Below are 22,041 nucleotides of genomic sequence, written 5' to 3' on the forward strand. Positions count from 1 at the left end.
AGGATGTTACACACGTTTCCCTGGGCACCTCTACTGGGGCCTTGGCCAGGGGAACTTGTGCTCTGCTGTTCAAACAGGCTGCAGCAATTCCAGCCGCTTAAATAAAGCTCTTCTGATTTAAAAAGCATGGCTAAGCACCTTTACCCAGCCCAGCATGGTGCAACTGGCATACAGCACACTCTCAGCAAACACACCCAGACCCCACAGCTACTGAAATGTCAAATAACTTGTCAAACATTCTGCTTGTCTGACCAAGAACATTTCCAGCAGCTGGAAACTAACAGCTCTCTTCTACCTCTGGGTTCCTGCTGCAGCCTCAAACAGAGCTCAGCCAGACTTCAGCTCCTGCAAAGAAGAGTTAGTTCTAGGTTTGTTTAACACAATCATCAGCACTCAGAATGGCAGAAACACAGAAAACATTTTATAGAAATAATTTATTATATCCACCATTAGTAGCAAAATCTGTAAGCCCTTTTTTGGTCTGTTCCCCCCCCCCCCCCTTTTTTTGCCCCAAAAGAAACCAACAGGTTTTATGGTTTTCCTCTTCTAAGTCCATTGCTGTGTGCAAATGTAACAGCATTCTCATCAGCTGCTGTTTTTCCCACAACACACAGATAAAAGATGGACTAAGCCCCTCACAAAGTATTTCTTTACTACTATTACACAGTGGTGTCTCCAAACCAAATCCGTAATAGTTACTGTAACATTATGGAGACAAAATATTTTTTGAATAAGCTCTTGCAACAGTTTTGGATGGTACCAGTAACCAAAGCAATCTTTCCTATGAGTATTCCTGTAAGCTTATTTTAATCTCAGGACAAATTAGAAGTGGTACTCAAAGCTTTTAATTTTCATGGTAAGAATGAAAAAATATAAATACAAAATGTACAAGTTAAAAACACCGAATTTTCTCAGTGTATCCTGGATCTCTTGACTCTGCTCATTTCCCCCGCTGCTTTTCTTTTCTGGGATAATCCAGTCCCAAGTTCTTTGTTGTTCTGAAAATAAAGTTCAGCTTCTGGCAGGCAGTAAGACTCCATCGGGGGAGGTGGCTCCTTCAATAAAGGAAGGGAGAAAAAGAAGTGGCTTAGCTCAAGAAGCTTCTGAGAAGGAAGAAACAGCTCATTTGTTTTCTAAGTTTTAAAGTAATAAAATGAACATTGCGCACCTACATTTTGAATATTTTGCAAACTCCCTGCCCTGCAACAGATCCGACTGCCAGCACTGGAACAAGTCATGTTACAGCACGACTTGTTAAAATTTGCAGCCACGGATCGAAATAACTCAGCGCAGGCATTTGTGGCCATAATTGCTGGCAAAGAGGCTCGTTGCCAACACAGCAGCAGCCACTTTGGAGGCTCCCGGTGACCTGGCTTGCTAGAGGTGAGGGGCCTGACCCGTCCCTCCTGAGAGCGCCCCGGGCACACGCACCTGGATGAGGTAGTCGGCGATGTACTCGGGCTTCAAGCAGTTCACTCCCTGGGCTGCTGCCTCGGCTACGTTCACCCGGGAGTCGTCTGGCTTCAGCTTACTGAAGTCAGCAAAGAGATGAGTCGCTTCTTTGAAGAAAGATGCGGAATGACCAGAAAACACCTGCCAATTAAAACACGAAAGACAAGAACTAGCTTATTTTTCTGTTTCCTCCCCAAGGGAGACAAATGCAGTTCATGGCCTATAAATTCACATTCATCAAGTTAAGCAGCAAACCAATACAAAACTAAATACCATTTACAGTGCTTCCTGTACCATCGTGTACCCTTCAAGAAGGCTGATCCTCTTATGAGAGCTGGGGCCAGAAATTGTTACTAATATCTTAAATACAAAAGAGATAAAAACGTCCTTATTTTTTCCAAGAACAAAACTAAAACAAAAACATACATACTTTTGCTCCTCCTGACTGAAGAAGGCGTCGGAACCCTGCTTCCTTGGTCTGATCAACATTCAGGATCACTTTCCAGCCACTGAAGGCTCCCTAGAGAAGAAACTCAATTTACTACAAAAGTACACACTTAGGGGATCCATCATTTATCTCTTCCAGGAATATCCATCAGATGAAGATTTGCTATCACCTGGTTTCGTCTTTCTTAAATACAAAAAAAAACAACAAAACGATTCCTAATAGCTGTTGAGCCAACCCCACACACTCCAGCAGCTTGCCACCAAGCCCTTTCACCCACATAGCGAGAGGGGCATTAAAAAACACTTGGCAACGAGTATTTTTTTTTTCCAGAACAGACACTGATGTACAAAACCACATTTTTAAGAAAAACAGCTACTGAAAACAACATTTTTAACCTCTGCTCTGTGCACTGTATTACATACTGTTATAGTAAAAGCACCTCTGGCCACTGGGTCTCCAAATAGGCAAGTGGCACAGAGGGTTTGTTACAAGCACTCATTTTAAAAAGGTTACTATAAATATCTTCAAGTCAAGCGTTACACTGATGCAACTGACACAGGGGCAGCATTTCTACCTTTCATTGAACTCTTCAATTCCTGGTTTGAGAGAGGAGTTTAAAAGGTTTGTGGAGCTCAAGTCCCACTTTCAAAAATCTCACTGAAACACTGTGGAACTTGCACGGTAAAAATCACAGCTGGTGCTTTTGGAAAACGTGTGCCTTGTTTGCAGTGCATAGAACACTCATTGCTAGAGCTACGGAAATGCTGCCCAGGGAGCTGTGTTCACCTATATGGCACAGCACAGCACTTCTATCACTGCCATCACCAGCTGAGGTTTCCTTTTAAGAAAAAGTTGGGTACCCGGTCAGAGCTCCGAAGCAGAAACAATGGCACCTTGACGGCTGATGGACATTTACACCCGTTGGTATGTATGTGTCTAGCTTTGCAAAAGAATGAACAACAGCTCAGGAACAGATAAGGACCTAATTTTAATATATTAGCACAAAAAACTTCTTAAAAAAACAAAATTACTTAACTAGGAAAATAGCCAGCTAAGCCATTTTGTTCCTATTACGATGACAGATGAACTTTCTCTGCCTGTGAAGTTCTGGTGACAACCGCTGGCCTGGCCACCCACACCGTACAGCTTACATTCAACAAGTCTCTGAATACCTCAGCGATACCAGTTTCTTGCCTTCCTTTATGAATTTTTTTCCTCCATCTCATGGCCGCGAGCGCTAGTTTCTTCTGGTTTACATTGATTCCAGACAAAACATTAAGTATGGAATTATTTCCCCACTCATAATCTTCTTCCTAGAACAATCATAAACTTGAATTACAAAGAAGTCCTCCCAACTTTTGTACTGTTTTTCCCCGATGGCAAAGAAAAACAAATAAAAACAACAATGTCCAAAAAAAATCCCAACCCACTGTAGCTTTGTAGATCAGTTTTATCTGGGAATACGGCATTAGTTAAAATTTGATATGGCTCTTAATTGCACAGAAGTGTCTTTCCCATGCATAAAAACTGCCCCCCTGTTTTAAATCAACTCATGTTTTCTGTGACATCAATTCACATCATACACAACCAGATTCTTCCTGTGGATATCAACAGGGGAATCCAATACAACTCACTATTTTGGACTCTTACAGTATATTCCAAAACAATTCAAGTTGGTTTTGGTATGTAAAGATATGACCCAGTTTAAGTTAGCCTGGTCAATGTGAAAAGACTGCCAGACACAGGAGAACTGAATTGTTAGGGAGGTGTGGAGTTGGCAGAGAGTGTCCAAGGGGTTTACATACACGATTATAGAGTTGGAATCTTCAAAACTTAACATTCATTTACTGAAATAAATCAAGATTTAATTCCTGGTACAATTAGTTTCACAGCTGGTACCAGTGGAAGTTTACCAAAAAGTACTCAAGCTTCAATTTTCAGAATTAATTATAAAGTATAGATCTTTAATTTGTCCTAGATCAGGACAAGTTTTTGTCTGTGACTAGTTTTCAGAGAAAAGCTTGCCAAACATTTCTCAGGTTAAAAAAAAAAAAAAAAAAAAAAAAACAAAAAAAAACACACACATGAAAAGAAGTGCAACATCCTAATTTCTCAATAAGGTTACATGCCTGAACAAAGCAGCCAGCTGCTCGACATGCCTCCAGGTAGGAACGATGAAGCACCCACTTCCCAGCTGCCATCGAGGCCAGGAATTTTTCATTTCGAAGAGGATGGCCCACGATGATATGTGTGCAACTTGGATCAAAGCACTGCTTCTCAAGTACTATTCCACCTTGGAATTGAGGAATGAATTTGAAAGTTATTTAAGGGGCAGGCTGTACCACAAAGGATCACTCAAAGCACGAATTGAATGAATTCAAATAAAAATACACTTAACTCAAATTTACACGGATAACCCCAATCTAAGTGACATGGGCAGAAGCTGCCAAGGAAGGAGGAGCAGGCAGAAAGAGTGGCTCTGATAAAAAGAAAGTGCCAATGTAACACAGACAGGAACGAGACACCAGAGGAGGGCAGATCCTAAACACCCCCAACAGTGAAGAATGAGGCTGTTGTGGAGACAGCTAAAAGGAACAGCAATGTTTTTGTCTCCTGCAGTTTTACGGCAAAGCTGATCACTCACATAATAACAATATATTCAAGGAATTGCTCACAAGCACAGAAAACCATAAATTTGAGGCCTCCAATCTGGTGAGTCATCAACAGAAGCCCTTTCTTTTCCCAGAGCCACAGCTGACCAGCTTACAGACACACTATTCTGTGCATTTCACAAGGATCTAGTACCTAATTCCTCAATCAGATGGCAGTAATCAAATCTTTCTTGAGGATTAAGAGAAGACAGCTGAAATTTACGGTGTTTTTCTGGCTCTTCATCAGCCTTCTCATCTTCTGCGACGGCCTGAAAATACAGTAAGACATTTTGAAAATATGACAAAGACTACGCTGACAGCTGACTGTATCTCTGCCAACCATTCTGGGTTATTTTTGTATTTCCTTTTAGCCAGGAAAAGAAGAACCAAACCCGTCAATCACTTGACAGAAGCTGGATCTCATCAAATCGACATTAGGCTCCTGCTTAACGTCCTCTTGGCTCCCCCTTTCTTCAGGGCACAACTGAACAGATCTGTCATAAAAACTAATCCTTCATTCAGGGTCACTGGATGCCAAATTGAACGCAGCCATCATCCACCTATCGCACTGCTTCCTCCATTCAGGCTTTCTGTAACTTCAAGGGCTTTCATGCATTTCCACCTCAGCTCATTTAACAGGGCACTTCATGCCTCTAAAGTTTGGCTGTCGTGATGCATGGCAAGCAAAAGACTCAACTCATTTTCCTAGCGCCTTCCAAGTTCACTATAACACACGGAATTTTTAAACCAGGTCTTTGGCAGGGGAGGCAGATGGACACAAGCCACATACTCATTTTGTACTTCAGCATGAATTCCAGATACTACCAAGGAAACAAAGGCCTAACCTTTTTTTCCATCATCCTAATATGGCTGGAGAAGTTCTGGGTAACACCCACAGCCCACCTCAGCGTTCCACCAGGAGCTATTTTGCTAACACGGCAAAAAGTTTAATTTATCTGGACAAGCGAGCTTTATTTATTCACGCAGCCATTATTTGTTCAAAATCTTGGAGAACAGGGGACATAAATTGAGCTGCAAAGAAGTAATCCACTTCAAGATTTTAAATTCAGATATTCACAGTCAAGTTCAAAATTTCTTAAAGTATAGTTGTATCTCTTAAAGCACCTGTCCTTATTAACATTTCTTCATAAGACAAACCTTTTCTTTGGGCTGTGGTGCCACGGCAGGGTTAGCCAGGGGGAAAGCAATGCTGGGAGCCTGTGGAGTGGGGATCAGGTTATCCTTAATGGGTGTTTCAGGATCTCTGTGTACAGGATTCTTTACACCTTCCATCAAATCTCCATCCTCAGCCTCAGGAACAGCTGTGAAAGTAAAATATTGTTACATGATTTGTCTTTGGCTGAATATAATTATGGACAAAGTAAAAAAAAAATAATTATTCTAAATGTCCAAAAACCACCCGCTGGTTTTACGATTAAAAAGACTCCGCTACTGGCATTTCCATTTGCATTCCACTCCATCTACCTGACTTGTTACCTGGAAACCAGATGGGGTTCCAAATAAAAATACAAGAGAGATTTCTTGAAGTTGATCCAGGCTATTTTTTCAGACAAGTTCTGCCTTGGTGTTTGACCACAAATGGCAAATGGATAGGAAAGCACTTCTTTAAGAAACAGCAACACATAACAGAGCTCAAATATGTAAAATCGTATCTTCATCCAAGAAATACCAACAATGCTCACTTTCTAGTGTTTTTAAAGTAGGATCCAAACACCACCATATTTTAAAAGCCCCAGAGATCCACCCGATGTTGTTACAAAGAGAAAACATTTTATTTGTGATCTTACCTATACCAGCAATCTCTGAATCACCTATGGATTCTCTGAAGACAGACTCATCCGTGTTCTTATTGACGTTACTCTGAACTTGCTCTGGGTACTGGGAAGGACTGTTGGGCCACTGAAAGTTGCTGACAAGTCTCGCTCTCTCCTCCCTTGCAGTAGGGTCATCCCAGATTATCTGCTCACTCTGGGAAGGCTCGGTGTTTATATCCGTAAGTGCTTGACGGGACTGCCTGAGGCAAAAAGCATAGGTACTTCAAATATTTGTTTGTTCTGCAGAACACTACCATCCTAGAAGGTAATGTGTTAGGATCACATCAACTGTAGCATCCAAGTGGCTTTATTAGAAAGCACGGACAGAAAATGAGAAAGCTTCAACATAAAAACAACCCTGGAAGCCTGGCTTTGTGTGTCTAAGTGTCAGCGTGGCTGAAAAAAGTCAGCCAAAACATAAGTAGGCAATTTTTTTTATTACATGTCATGCTGATAAATTATTCCATAATCAGTGTACTTTGCTCTTTACTGAACCTATTAATTTGCAAATAAATACCAAGCTAAATGGAATAATTTTGCAAGGTTTCAATTAATCTCTTACTGTAGCTCAGCTCTGTTAGAGCTCAAATTCTTTTCACTGTGATTTAGAGAGAAAAGAAAAAGAGGAGCAATATTCCTGCAAAGCGCTTCTGTAAGGAACTATTTGTATATGAGCTACGTACTGAAGTACTGCAACACTGTTTTCTTAAAAAAAAATCTCTAAGAACATTAACTAATCTGAAGAAAAAGAAATCAGCATAATTCAATTCAAAACTAAAAAGCAATCATTCTACCATTGCTTGAAAAGTGAGACAGACCCACTTACGGGTAATCTTAGGATTAATAGAATATTCTGAGTCTGTCTAGCAGGTCTTGTTAAAGACTGAATTACAAAAGAATCAACTGAAGTACATCAGTAGAGAAAGACAATACATCTGAAAACCCTGCAGACCTGTTCATGTTTCAGTGACTATCTGAGAATGACTACAGAGGACAAAATAAGGTGCTTCAAAATGCAAATCAATACCTTAGAGCTTCCAAAACCCTACTGCGGCCATTTCGCATGGGCCGTGTGCTATCGGGAGTAGTTGGAGAACCGTCAAAACTGCTCCTCGAAAGGGATCCTCTTTGTCCTTGTGGTCTCACTATTGATGTGGCAGACATGATCTCCTGCAGCTGCCTCTGGAAGTTCTCCCTCATTTCTAGTGCTTGGGTCAAAACTTCAAGAGAATAGACAAAGCCCGCAGGATCAGGAGTGTTACATTGCAACAGGTGAGATTCAAGTAAATTTCCCTCCCCCACAACAAGAAGCAGACAATATATTAAGGGGTGGAAAAAGTATCTAGGAAAATTATGCACACCTCAAGTGTGCATAATGTGTATGCACATAATGTGTATTTCTAAGCACAAGTAGGAATTCCCATTTGGATCCCTTCTGAAATTGCCCGTGTGACCTAGCTTGTATCAACAATTCTCCTGTAACACATTTCTGTATATTACATGGAAATGTATAGTCTAAAATATTGATTTGTCACGTTAAAATCAAACTTCAGTTTTTTTAAAAACAAAGAAACAGAAGGCAAGTAATTTGTTATGGATGATCACAATTTTCTTGTGGGCCAATAAAAATCTTTAAATTAGAGAGCAAAACATTTTTCTCAAATGCAGCAACGATGAGGGCTGGCTGTATTTGACTGGTATATAAACATGGTACCTAAAACTTCCAGATCTGAACATTCAGCACTGTAAAAAGCTTATATATGCAGTTTGACATTCTGCAACTATTTTGAAAGCAAGGATTTTTATTTACCTCCTTTGGATTCACTTGTTACGGCTTGTTCTTCTCCTGTATGGACTATTTCCTTTAGTTGGTCGGTAGTGACATCATCCTCAGCATCATCTTCATCCACTGGAATAATCTAAAACCAATGAAGACAAGTAGAATTCTCAAACTCCCAAATTTTTGCTTTTTACCCTTGTTCAACACGTGCACAAATTCTGAAGATTAACAGTCTTGCTTTAGAATACGCTAACCTTTCTGCCACCACAATGACAGCACGACAGTGAACAACAGCATCAATGGCAACACCTGCTCTGCAGTCTAAACGTCTGCTAGGTTGAGTTTATGCCTTGGATCTCTTACTCATTTACAAGAAAAAGCAAAGAATAAACTACATTATTTCAAATTTGGAAAGCACACTGAATCCTGAAGTGTCTGGGTTTCCCTCCACCGCCTTAGAAGAGGGTTACAAATGCAGGAAAAACCTGAAAGATCCTCCTGCAGTAGCTGCTATTAATTACTAGCTAAACCTGATCCAGAGCATCACTAAGCATCAAATTTATTTATTTCATTAAACATAACGATTAAGTGAACTGAATCCCCATGGTGTCATAGAACATGAATTTATATCACACACTATACCTCATTTTCTTCTGCTGGTTTTCCAGTTGATGGAAGCTTACCCGAGGAGGAAAGCCTGACATCCTGCACTGCACTGATGTCCAGACTCATTTTGGGATTGTAGGTGTGAGGAAAGAGAGATTCAGGAAGCCGTTTATATTCTTGGGCACTCTGTAACAACATCAGTTAACATATGAAAGATGAGAAACCGGTTGAAAAATAAGAGAAGTTCCACATCTAAGCATAGGAAAAGCATAATAAAAGCATCACTGAAAAGGTAGATTTCACAAGAGAAAAATGTAGCTCTCATTCCGAAGAACGTAGCAGAATTGTCAAATGGAATAGAATTCCTTTTCTCCTCATGGAGAACAAGGTAAAAGTACACTAGTGAAAACTGTTCAATTTATAAATTCGAAGTGGAACATAAAGCATCAGTTCCTACATATGTTCCATGTAAATTTAAACAGAAAAACAATTGCTGTCTAACTAGTTTTAAGCTTCTGTTTCCCTTTACTTTTAGTAAGGGAACAAAGCAATTTCCATACCTCTAAAAGCCAGTGTTCCGAAACAATATGTATCCCCCATTCTTTAACGGATCTATACTCCTTGTTGTTGTCATTTTGCCCTCCCTTGTAGATGAAGTGTGTTACTGATTCATCAAAAGACCATCTAGAAAGGAAAATGAAATGCAACTTTAGGATATAATTTGCTACCAGAAAGGATCAGAAGCCAATCCCAGAAATTTTCCTGTCCTTCGCTCATGATAAAATACTGTTTTGCTTATTTTTTTATGCCTAAATAAATAATGAGCCTGCTTCTTCACCAAAAAAAAAAGGCAGCAATGAGTTTCAAGATAGAACACCTTTAGTTTCTTCTGAAAATATTCCTGAAGTAAACAAAAGTCAGCCCGAGAAAGGTATGAAAGAGGGTTTGTTTGTTTTTCTTTTTATTTAAGTAAATGAACTTCCAAATCAGTTTTTAAAAGAACGTATGACATAGTATTAGAGCTTTGCTTTTCATTGATGCACTGAGCTGCAACTGAAATGCTAATTCTTGAAGCTCAAAATAAATAATTTTATACTGATAAAAAAAATCCAATGCTATTTCAATTAGAATATAAAATATATGAATATTGATATATCTATAATACATGTTATAATTATATATTATATTAATATATTATAACATAAAATAATAATATATATTTTTTATATCAATTTTAATCTCCATTTTCATCATCCACGTTTTGAATGAAAACTTTTAGAGCAGTCAGTAGTAAAATACATAAACAGGGTTTAGCAAGACCAGAATTGTCTTAAATCACAGCAGTTATTTTGTAGTTCCTCCTAGTGACAACCTATTTTAGTTAAGCATGGCAAACTTTCTGTTCTTAGAAAAGCTTACGATCTGTAAAATAATTAGTTTTGAACCGAAGATCAGATTCAAAATCCAAAATATATATTTTAAACTACTCAAAAGCTGAAACACCTTCAGAGTCTTCTGCAAAAAAGAGAAAGAAAGAATATTTTCCTGTGCTTCTAGAAGATTTCAGGACAAACAGTCTTTCCAAGACAGACTTATCAGGAACACAGAGACAGCAGAAAAAGATAGGCATATTTTGCAATAGAAATCATTTAAGATAGTGAAATCTAAAGTTCAGCTATAGCAAAAGGTCATGTAGATAAGAATATTATAATGCCAAGACTCGTATTTGTTAGAATTCCTAACAGTGCAGAAGCTTAGAAGCTGTTTAGATCAGCTGATACCTGTACTCTGCGCCAAGAGAAGCTGCTACCGCATTCAGTTCACTTTGCCTCTTACTAAGCTTTTTACTAACACAGATAACAACATCAGCTAGAGGCTTGGGCTCTTCTTCCTGGTCAAGGAGGAAAAAAAAAAAAAAGTCATGTTTAGAAGGTTTCAGTATCAATAACAATATTTAAATATTTAGTGTAATATGTGATAACATATACACTAACAAGAAAGATAAACACGTTTTTTCTGTACTTGCTACTCCCAGTCCCCATGGTCAAGAGAGCACTATTATCATTCCAAACACGAGGAAACCAAAGACAAAAGATTTACTCTCAGCCAGCCTCCCCAAACTATATTGTTCTCCTCTCATCACAGACTGAGCACTTCCTGTACACTGAAATTAGGCAATTATCAAACCTGATGCCACAACATATTTCACTGTATTGGAACGAAAAAGAGCAATATAAAGAACTACAAAATAACAAGTGATAGCCTTCCTTTACTGAACACCATTAGCTTTCTTGCCCCTCTTTTACAATATACTGTGGACTACCACGGCAAGTAGTACACATCCTTTTCTCCTGCTTCTTTTTCTGTTTTCTTTCCTTAGGGTAGATCAGAATACAACCCTGAACTTTAGCCCAAAGCAGACTATTTGATCCTACTCATCTGAAGCCTAGGAATTTAAGTGGGATAGAATCCTCCTATCCTAATATTACAAAAATTAGATTGCTACAGATTTATATATATAGCATGCTGCTTAGCAACTACTTAGTATTTGGGTAGTTGTACAGATTTCAAATTCTTTGCTTTCCAGCATTTCCTACCGCTTCTGGCTGTGCAGCCTTCAACTGAGGGCTGGCAGTAAAAGCTTCTGCATTCCGTGTGCTGTTTGCCAGTGCCAATTTCAAGTTCCTGCCAATGACTTCAGAGAGAGGTGTGCTCAGCTTCCTGCTTTTTTGACCAAGGCCTCCTGGAGTTTCCAAAGCCGCCAGAGCATCCTACCAAAAAAAGAAGTAACCGACTGACTTTCATGAACACATTGCAACCCATATTTTCACTCGAGTGCAAATTTCATAAATCTAGTAGTAAGATCTCATACTCATAAACCAGGACCACGTACTACAGTAGTGGTAAGCAAGTGCAAACACAGTACCATTGCACAAAAACAGTACAAGATATGCAGACCCTAAGAATAGGATTAAGTAAAACAGAAACAAGATTAATGATCTTTTTCATTGCTATCAATGAAAATTGCTTTAATGGAAAAACCAGCAGCCAAACCCAGGTATTCTTAATTCCAAACCAGTGCTTTAATTTACTAACATTCATACGCAACTTCTTGGGTAAGGAAGATATGTGATTCCCTCCAAACTATTAAAACACCAAGCTCTTTTTTTTTTTTTTAATGAAGAATTTTAACCTAAAGTATCTTGCTTTTGAAAGTTATCAAGGTAGCAAACTATTAGATTTCAAAAAGCAGAGAACTAGTTTCATGAAACAGGATTAACTCAAAAGAACATTTGATAATTCTAGTTCTGTAATGTTTTGTTATGTTGGGGAAGGGGTGCATGCATGCATAGAACCCCAATAATTTCGCAGGAATTCAGTGAATTCACTTTTTACTGAAGGCCTTGAAGACAAAAACAAACTTGAAGACTTCCCAAGAGCACTCAGATCACTCAAAGAGTTATTCCAGCATAGATACTCCCAAGTGTCAGAGGCTTCTTTGTTTTGTTTTAAGGCTAGTAGTTTTTCACGGTTTTCAGAATGAGACAAGGAGCCCAAAGCCCCAGTCCATTTTTCAACTTGCAGTAACAGCTTGATAGCAGTTATAATGATACTTTTTAACATAACAATTTTAAAGTAGCATTTCATCACAGAACAAGTAACTATTTTTCAGTATCTGGAGGAATACATGCTGTGAGGTGTAGAACCTCTAAGATGCAATAGGCACAAAGGAGCTTTGTTAAGGACATTACAATATCTACTACACAATAGATTTCATCCACAGGTCATTAACTAGAAACGCATGTAAATAAATAAAGCCATTTTTCCTGCTTTATTCAAAATGGGAAGGCTGCATGTGAACAGCTTAAAGAGACCTAAGATCAAGTTTCTGTTTTCTTTTTAAGTTTATGCATACTTTTTACCCTGCTGGCTCTACTGACTTAAAAACTTGCAAAGAACATTACCTTTACATCAAAGGAGGGCTTGAATAACTTGTCTTTGGAAAGAAACTTTGATGGTGTGTCAAGGTGCAAAGACGGTTCTTTTTGTGGCAGTGCCCCTTGTGCATGAGGGCTTGTGGTCTTCCCAATGTGATGAGAGATCACAGCTTGGAAAGCTTTACTCTGGAACCTGTTGATATCAAGAGGGGTCACAGGTGCTTTTTTTCCAGCTTCAAGCAGATAAGTAGGTCGTTCTGGAGAATCGGGAGATTTAATAGTTGCTGGTGTCTTGTCATTAAGTTGAGTAACGGAACTCTCCTTATCTTTAAATGAAATAAAGGAAACATAAACATGCAATCTGATTTTTCTTTTAAACACAGATCTCATATACATTTATTTAAATAGCAACTTCATTCACCTAACCTTTCTTCCCATACTCCCTTAGCTTGCTAATAACCAACCTTCAGCCTCTGCATTTTCAACCAAGAATTTGCTCTCATCTGCTCTCTTTCCTGTCCTTGCAGACTGCAAAAGCCAAGCTACAGTGACCGCAGGCAAATTCCATTTCTTTGCAGCCTCGTACTTGGAACCACTCGGCTCTTTCACCACGAGATGTGTGCTGGCAAACATCCCCTTTTTTGCATTGGCTTTTCGCACAAAGAATTCCTGGACTCTAAAATTAGATTAATAAAACATTTCTTTAGTCATGACAAGGTTAACTTAGGGAAAGTTTACAGTACTATAAAACACATTCAAGCAAGTGAAGGAGAACCAGCAGAATTACCTAGGGCCATCCACTTAGTATGTACACTCCATGTACTGGGCCTAAGATTTTTCTGCAAGATTAACAGGACAGGCTGGATTCCCTTCTGGAGCTGACAAACATTGTTTCCACACAAACAACAGTTTTCATGTTACAATTTTTCCCTTATCATGAAGGACCCAGTTTTACAAGACAGAAGAACCGAGAGCTCACCAGCAAACACTTCAGTTCAAACAGACTGCAAATCAGATCAAACGATACTCTGTTATGAGAATATACATTTTTGCCACTCCCAGACTGAACATGGCTTTGTTAATGCTTCTCAAAGCTCCTGATGGACTGTAAGCAAGTAATTCACCATTCTAGGAAATGGTGCACTGGCACTGGTTATGAGGCTGGACCAGATATTACTGAAGAGGAACAACAGTCTGCTCCTGGACTCTGAAGAGCAATTCAGAAGGCCCAGTATCTGAATAACTGTCCTTTTTGTCAGCAAATATTAGAAATATGAGACTCAGGGGATTCTGACAGAAATTAGTCTCTGTGAAAATAGACTAAACTTCTCTAAAGGAGAGGGAAATAAAGAACTGCATATTAATGCCTCATAGCTTCAGCAACATAAATTAACAGAGTCCGAAAGAGCTTTACACCAAGATTTTTTTAAGTCCTGTAAAAGAATAAATGAAATGCATGAAGGATTTCATCATATTGGCTGCCTAACAACAAGAAGGAACAGTAACAGGAGACATACCTTGCTCCTAGCAGTCCTGCCAGATAAGCTAGGGAATCTCTCTCTGCACCGGTGAACTGGCTAAAAGAAAGAACACAGTCCACCAAGGGAGTAAATCCTTCCATTACTGGGACTGGTGTGAAAAGTGGATTGGACTGGGGATCTAAAAGGACCTGCTCTTCCACACATGTTACCTTAGGGAAAAAAAAAAAAAAAAAAAAAAGATGATAGAGATGAAAATGCAATCAAGCCAAATAGATAGCAAACAGCAATATTGCAGGAACAGTACAACAGCATTTATGGACTCAGTAACAAGCAACCTGCTTCCATTCTTATGCTTGAGACAAATTATTTCACAAGCTATCATTCTCTTCTAGATAATTTTATTTTTGCCAGGTTTGACTGACTTAGACATTTTGAGAACTTCTCAGTTACTATTCCAACTCTGGAGACTCCCCTGAAGTAATTCAACATATGACCTGAGGCTCTGCATAGATTCACTTCAGTTATCTAGTACTAAAACCTACTATCAGCAGCTAGTCTAGATCATGTGCCCCCTCTTGATAAGTGTAATTAATGTTTTCTTGACCTTGAGTTATAAAGATGACTTGCTTTCCACAGCTTTCTGATGTGGCAGAGAGCATGTAGCAAGAAACAGTAAGCACAAAGACGTCAAATGAAATCATTATTAGTCAACATTTCATCTACAAATTCATTATTTAGAGAAAATACTGGTACAATCTCATATGAAAAGCCTTTGAGTTGTGACAACAAACTTTTATTTAGCAAAACTATAGAAAATAAACTCAAACAAGTGAAAGATACCTCAAACACACAAAGGCTTTAAAGTCTGCTGTCATTTAGCACATTTCCAATAAAATAAGGCCAATTTCTCAGTACCTTATTTGCATACAAGCCACCAGTAACTCTGCTTTCTGACAAGACTTATATCTAATACATTCTACTTAACTACTGAACCGAAAAGTGAACTTCCTTACCAGCCACGTATTGGTGACAACATCTGCAACAGTTGACTTCACAGAACATCCCAGTAAAGGCACCACAGCATAGTCCGCAATGGTTCTGCTTTGCGGCGGCACAATTTTCCCAGCGTTCTCCTTTATAATATCTGCAATGCAGGACTCATCTTCTTCACCAAAACCCAGAAGAAGAAATCTCTTTCTGGCAAATAAGCCTCCTTCAACCAGTGCAGAAGGCTCTCCCAAAGAACCATTACAGACAGAAGAATTATTCTCTTCTTGAACAGTCACACGAGTAACGTCATTAAAGCCACCAGATGGTATTTTCTCAGCTTCAACTGGAAGAGAAAAAAGAAAAAGTTGTTTGACAGGAACCTGAAGGTGACTCAATGGCTTCACGGAGAAGTAGTAGCATTTTGCTGTCTTCCATCAGCTTTAAATTATAAAATGCTCTATATGGTCCTGTTTAAATTTAAATTTTAAAATACAATACAGAAGTTAAAACACTAGATGCGATTCAATTTTTAAGAAGTAAATGCTGCAAAACTCAAATTCAATTCACAAGCTCTCTGGCGTGCTGGGCCTAGAACCTACCTAACGTAGAATCATTATTTAGATATTGAGACAAGAAGTCGTCTTCTGCAGCTTGCTGGCGCTTTGTAACATTCACAGTTTCTTTCTTCAAAAGACTGTTGGTTTTGGGAAAAATTGACTTCACGCCAGGTTGATCCAAAATCGGATTCTCTAATGGCTGGTAGTTGGGAGGGATATATTGCTCCACTGCACATAGATAACCTTTAGTAAATGACTCCAGCAACCATTTTGCTGTCACTACATGAGGCCTATAAAATAAAGCGTTATACAAATAAGTTACAGCAGGTTTCAAAACCGTGATTCTTCCTTCCCACTCTGCAAACTACTGGTGTGTATACACACGCATACATATATGCACCTAAAGTCTGCAACTCCAACACTAAGCAAGTATTGTGCGCTTTACAGGCCCTAAGGCTTCTTAATTCTTTCAGTCTGAGCACAGAGAGCTTCATACTTACTCTCCTTCAGTGTAAATTTTATCTGCATGCTGCTGGGTTGCCAAATCCTTCTTCCTCCATATATTAATACATCAACACCTCTTTTTCACCAATAAGAATGCTTGCTTTCTATTTATTGATGTGACCCATGGCTATCCAAAACTCAGCATATTCAAAAGCACATGAGGATGTAGTTGTAAATACCAGTTGTGATTCTTCCTAAACAGTTGTCTTAAACAAGACTTTCACACCGATATGTATTTTCTTGTTTACAAGGCAGTAGGATAAAGAAAACACAGAAGAAATAGACTATAGGCAATGTAATTATCAGAACCTGTGAAGCGTCTTGTCCAAGAAGAGTTTCAGTTCATTACTGTTTTCCCCCAGAATGACATGGGTAACATCTTCATTAAGCTGATCAAATCGAACACCACCACCGCAGTTAATGAGCCTTCTCATCTTGTCCAGTTTCCTGCCACTGAAGCCACATAGATAGATCTGTGACAAGAACACAGAAACAAAAAAGGCTTTTGACAAAGACAAAAAAAGGGAAAAAAAAATGTGGTAGGATTTTTTTGGTATTATTTGTTACAACTGCTGTAGAACACAAGTGGTGCAGTTTCTGAGAAGCAGCAAAAAAGAAGTTAAGCAGTAACTGGAGCAGTAATCTTTGTATGCTATTTTAGTAAAATTTGGATATTTACTAATGGAATGAACCACCAGCCAAAAGTTAAATAGGGAAGTTGTATAACAGAATAAAATTTAAATCAAGAAACACTGTACACCAGTTCTAGAACCCACTCACTACAGTATTTAAATACATCTCTCTCTCTCTCTATATATATATATATGTATATATTTAATATAATTAATTTCATATACATGTGACATGCAAGCTACAGTATATGGCCACAACATAAACATGGCATTTGTGGCTGATAAAACATCTACTCTAGCAGAACTGTCAGCACCTCAGTGTAGTTTGCTTCCACAGAGTAAGACTGAACATTTCAAAACACAGATTGTTAAACATACTCGACAGCCATCTAATAAATCTTCAGGGGCTTGAAAAGAACTTATGTCCAAGTTTTCCAGCTCATCAGGAGGAGGATCCAGCCTGCTGCTCATAGCAGAACTACAAGCAGTTTCACTGACACCACTCAAATTGATATTGGAGATGTGGCTGACGTCCGAAAAGTTATGAGCTTTAGTAGAAACAAAAGAAGACGCATTAGTTTTCTCTCCTCTCTTTCCACAATTTAACTGAACAAAATATGAAACTGATACATATGATTTTGTTGTGCTAAAAGGAAATGTGAAGTCTAAAAAAGGAAATATGAAGCCTAAAAAAAAGAAAAAAGGAAAAATAAAGGAAATGTAAAATAAAATATATATATAAAAATAAAGGAAAAATAAAGGGAAAAAATGAAATATAAAGTAAAAAAGTAACAGGCTAAGTAAAATACAAACAAACAAAAAAAACTTGAAAATCAGCATTTGTTTTCCCTCTAAGGCTGTTCTAAGGTTTAATTCACAACTGACACCTGATTTAAATTACAAGTGTTGGAACAGCCCTGTTGATTTTTTTATTTTATTTTTTTTTTTAGGACATTGTTACACACTGTTGATTCTTAAGTGGACAGGTATACCTAATTCAAACTGACTGTTTAAACAATTATTCACATGTTTAAGTCTACAGATGTTGGAATATACAATGTACATAAAAGTAATCTGTTGCATTTTAAGCATAAACAGAGCAGAAAATAAACTTTCCAAACATTATCATTGCAAAAGCAGGCAGCATCCTACTAATTCAAAACCGTTCCTCTTTCTTAGTACTATAAATGTTTCCTACTTTAATGCATCTTAAAAAGTCTTACTTACTATCAGGTTTGCTGGCGTGACTCGTAGGCGTTGAGGTACTGGGTGTGTTACTTGATTTTGATCTGCCCTCTATTTTATACATTGTCTCATCCTGACAGAAGCCTTTCTCAATACTGTCAGAAAACCACTGCACGGACACACAATGCACATTCCATTTTCTGGCACATTCGTACTTCTGACCTTTCAAATTTAAATAAAAGAAAAAGACACGAGTTATTAACAAACTAATGTTTCCAAGAGTGATTGCTGAAAGGTGCATTGACATTAAAATTTTATAACTCAAATAAGTGATTTCATGGTGACAAAACCCACCTACAAAATGTTTTCAGTAACATCGCTATATCAACTGGGAAAAAAAAGGAGCTGTGAAGTGCAGACAGCACCTGCACATATAAATATGAAGAAATCAGACATAACTGTCTTGTCTCCAAATTCTCATTCTGCTAGGCTATGAAATAAGCTTCTCATTCTTCCCACAACAAACCAACAAACAAGAGGGAAGGAAGGATCTTCACATAGCATCCAGAAGGTACAAATAATAGTTAAAAATAATGAATCCACTAATTTCAACTAATCCAACTAATTTTGATCAGTGTATAAATTAAGTCCCATCCCACTCCCCCAGAAAACTTAGTTTTCTTTTTTCTTCCCTTCCCTCTAGGATTATTCTTTATTCTTCCCTTCCATTCAGTTCTATCAGGACCTCTGTTTTCTTCTTTTGTTCTCCTTTTGTATGCCTTTAGAGCAAAGCCAGTGCGTCCTGTGTTACTTTTCTCATCAACACTATTCCCCTGCATAGAAGCAGTAAGACTACGACTGAAGCAGACGCAGACTGTTTAAACTCTTATGCATATTTACACTACTTCAATTCAAAAAGGGAAAATAATATTTTCTCTAAGTTCTACCTTTTGGCTCTTGAACTATGAGGTGAGTACATTCATTCATCTTGAGCTGTCCCGTGTATTGCCCACCATGTTCAGCCGTGAGGCGCTGGACTTCTTTCCGGTCCAAGCTACTTAAGCCGGTTACACAAATTGTACAGCCAAGAAATATAGGACAAGCGTAGTCTTCCATGTTAACATCGGTGTATCTCATCATGCTAAAGGAGTGAAAAGGAGAAGAAAAAAAAAACAACAAACAAGCAAGTAAAATTAACTGGTAGAAGAAAGAAGTGTGTGTCACCTTAAGAATTACCAGTCCTCATCACAAAGTAAGTTTTTGTTTGTTTTACCTTTGCTGAGATTTATCCCACAGTGCCTTAACCCAAGAGGGAAGCAGAATAGGTTTTTTCAGAGAAGCAGCTACTAAGTATTTCTTGCTGCCAACTTCTCCAGCTATAAGATGAGTTACTGACATGTTGAGGTCTCTGTACACACGTCCACCCATCATCTGCACATATTTATGAACTTCTTCCTGAGTGTGGAAAAACAGAAATAAAGAAAAAAAAATTAGTTCTATGTGGTTTCTCCTAACAAAAAAAACCCACCTGTTCATAAATCCAAAGTGTATACGCATATGGAAGTGATCAAAAATATCAAATATAAATCCAATTTTACTTACATTTACGGTAAGCTGAATATAATACATATCCTTAATAAAGATGTTACAATCACACCGTATCAGGAAAAAAAATTGTACTGATGATTGGTTTTTTAGGTAGTATAAATTAGAAAGAGATGCTGGAATAATTAAAAGAAAGTATTTAAGATAAACTATGGACACCACACCTGGCTGGATGTTTAATGTTTACCACGTAGTTTGAGAAACCAAAAATACAGTATGTTATCTGTAGCGTGCTAGCTGGAGACAAACTAGCAAGCTAAATGATCTACCCCTTCGGCTAATAAAAATCCCCAAACATACGTTTACGCCCATGTTAGTGATGTCTTACACTTTTATATACATTTATATAATACTATACATGTACATGCATAGATACACCACTACATGCATATTTGTAAACTACATACTTACAGGAAGACATCCTCTTTCTCCATACAATTATACAATTCTTTACATAAACTATACATAGTGTACAAACTACAGAAAGACTGGACACGTATACGCACAGGCACAGTTACACTTAGTATATATACTGTGATTGATGCCTTAGCAATAAGCCACCTGAAGCAAACGTCACAGAAGTCAGCTAAATGATCCATCATGTACAACGCATTACCCTAACATCTTTTTCAAGGCTGGTACAGGATATCGTTACATCGGCCATGGTCATGTTGTACACAGGATACTCCGCTCTTGGGACACATCGCTGGGACTGCATACAGTACAGGACCACCTGTGGTCCAACAATTCTACAGCCAAGCTGCAATGAAATAACAAGAACAGAAAACAAGGAAAATGAGCAGAAGGTACACTGGTGCAGGGAAGGTTTCCTTTGTCACTGAATCCTGAGTGACAAAGCAAGGCCTGTCCTCTGTCCTCCTCTAGCATCACCAGGTAGGTGACAGTTCTGCTTTACTTTCTGGTGGGTATTTTCAGTACAATCCTCTTAGGTTTTCTGGTCTTAATAAAAGCAACAGATGCTACACCTAGCATGTCACAGAATTCCAGACAGTCTTTGTCTGCTGGACAATTCCTTGCAGGTCAAATGAACTCACGTTACTCAAGAATAAAGAAAATGAGAGCCAGCTCATTTTCTGACTCCAGCAGAACCAGAACCAATCCTACTTTTATTTTTCCACTTGCTTCAAGACAATCCTTATTTGCTCATCTTCTTCATCCCTAAATACAGCATGCAGTGAAGTTTTAAAGTTGTTATTGGGTATACTGAATACTACTGTATTTAGTGTGAGAACAACATGAAGTGTATAAGCACGGCCATGAGTGCTCCTAGAAAAGAAAGAATAATGTAAGCAAACTGATGGGTAGCATACCTTTTTGAGATGATTGAAAACATCGCCTCTAAAAGGATCACAAATATAAAGGGATTTATCATTTTCTTTTATATTGAGTGCTGTTTCTTCTTCAATGATCTGGAGACGTTCTTCCGACTGAAATTCTTTTATAGACTGCAGGAAAACAGCTCATGTAACTACATGCATTTAATCGACAAACCAGAGTTAGTTAATCCTGAGGAAGCTATAAAAGCACATCCCCCCGACACAGCCCACAAAAAAAGCTTCCCTGGCAAGAGCATAGTGGCAGAACAGAAAGCTAAAACACCAAACAGCTCCTCAACACCCCCCCAGCTTTCCACAACCGTCAGATTTAAAACATTTAGCATCCAAATCGTCACCTCCAGACCCACCCCGGAGCCACCTCACCGGCCCTGAGGGGGAATTGGGGGGGGGGGGAGGGGGGGGGGGCTGCCCACTTACCTCAAGAGCTTGCCAAAAGCACCCCGAGCTGCCGGCAGACCTGACGAACCTGACGCAAAACGGCTCCTGGCCTCCTGTCATCCTCCACCTGAACACCGAGACCCGGTGAAACCCCCGGCTGTCCCCTCACCGCCACCCCAACCTCCCCCGGCACCCCCGCGACCCTTCCCCTCCCCTCCCGCCTCACTCCGGCCCCTCACGCACCCGCCGCAGGCGGGAAAGCGGCGGCCTCGCACTGCGCAGGCGCGGGGGAGGAGACGGGAGGGAAGGGGAGGGAAGGGGGTCGCCCCGCTGCCGTCATGGCGGGGCGGGGCCGTGTGTGGGGAGTAACGGCCGCGATAACGCTGCCCTGGGGCGGGGTGTCCCTCTCTCCTCTCTCCTCTCTCCTATGTCCTCTGTCTTCTGTCCTCTGTTTTGGGGATCTCCAGAGGAGACGCCACAGCCCCTCTGGGCAGCCCATGTCAGTGCTCTTTCGCCCTCACAGTACAGAAGTGTCCCCCTCATACCCAGTCAGAACCTCCCTGTGCTTCAGTTTGTGCCCATCGCCTCTCACAGAATCACAGAATCACAGAATTTCTAGGTTGGAAGAGACCTCAAGATCA

At 39.2% G+C, this 22,041-nt stretch overlaps 1 protein-coding gene across 2 annotated transcripts; it reads right to left on the minus strand.

Moving 5' to 3' along the window:
• Positions 1 to 419: 419 nt before the first annotated feature.
• On the minus strand, positions 420 to 21,715 carry TOPBP1 (DNA topoisomerase II binding protein 1). Of its 2 annotated transcripts, XM_084507516.1 has the most exons (28): positions 21,644 to 21,715; positions 21,440 to 21,527; positions 20,996 to 21,130; positions 20,281 to 20,424; positions 19,333 to 19,514; positions 19,007 to 19,200; positions 18,102 to 18,281; positions 17,253 to 17,422; positions 16,552 to 16,715; positions 15,781 to 16,028; positions 15,205 to 15,524; positions 14,228 to 14,400; positions 13,175 to 13,386; positions 12,738 to 13,036; positions 11,370 to 11,543; positions 10,554 to 10,663; positions 9,333 to 9,456; positions 8,809 to 8,958; positions 8,197 to 8,305; positions 7,414 to 7,606; positions 6,360 to 6,586; positions 5,710 to 5,873; positions 4,706 to 4,820; positions 4,030 to 4,193; positions 3,073 to 3,213; positions 1,883 to 1,972; positions 1,432 to 1,593; positions 420 to 1,055 (listed from the first exon to the last, which is right to left on the minus strand). In XM_084507516.1, the coding sequence occupies exons 2-28, from the start codon at positions 21,518 to 21,520 to the stop codon at positions 912 to 914; spliced, it is 4,569 nt and encodes a 1,522-aa protein (XP_084363642.1). In that variant the 5' UTR covers positions 21,521 to 21,527; positions 21,644 to 21,715; the 3' UTR covers positions 420 to 911. The 2 variants fall into 2 exon arrangements, with proteins under 2 accessions (XP_084363642.1, XP_084363643.1); XM_084507517.1 differs by lacking the exons at positions 420 to 1,055; positions 1,432 to 1,593; positions 1,883 to 1,972 and having other exon boundaries at positions 3,079 to 3,209; positions 4,026 to 4,193.
• Between the last annotated feature and the right edge of the window lie 326 nt (positions 21,716 to 22,041).

This window comes from Aythya ferina, assembly GCF_964211825.1.
Source record: "Aythya ferina genome assembly, chromosome: 2".
Lineage (NCBI taxonomy): Eukaryota > Metazoa > Chordata > Aves > Anseriformes > Anatidae > Aythya > Aythya ferina.

Coding starts and splice junctions, on each gene's coding strand:
- TOPBP1 (XM_084507516.1), bottom strand. CDS start 21,520: ATGACAGGAGGCCAGGAGCCGTTTTGCGTCAGGTTCGTCAGGTCTGCC. Junction 19,201..19,332: donor TGGGATAAATCTCAGCAAAG/GTAAAACAAACA, acceptor TCACTCCTTTAG/CATGATGAGATACACCGATG. Junction 8,959..9,332: donor CGGAACACTGGCTTTTAGAG/GTATGGAAATTG, acceptor ATGTTGTTACAG/AGTGCCCAAGAATATAAACG.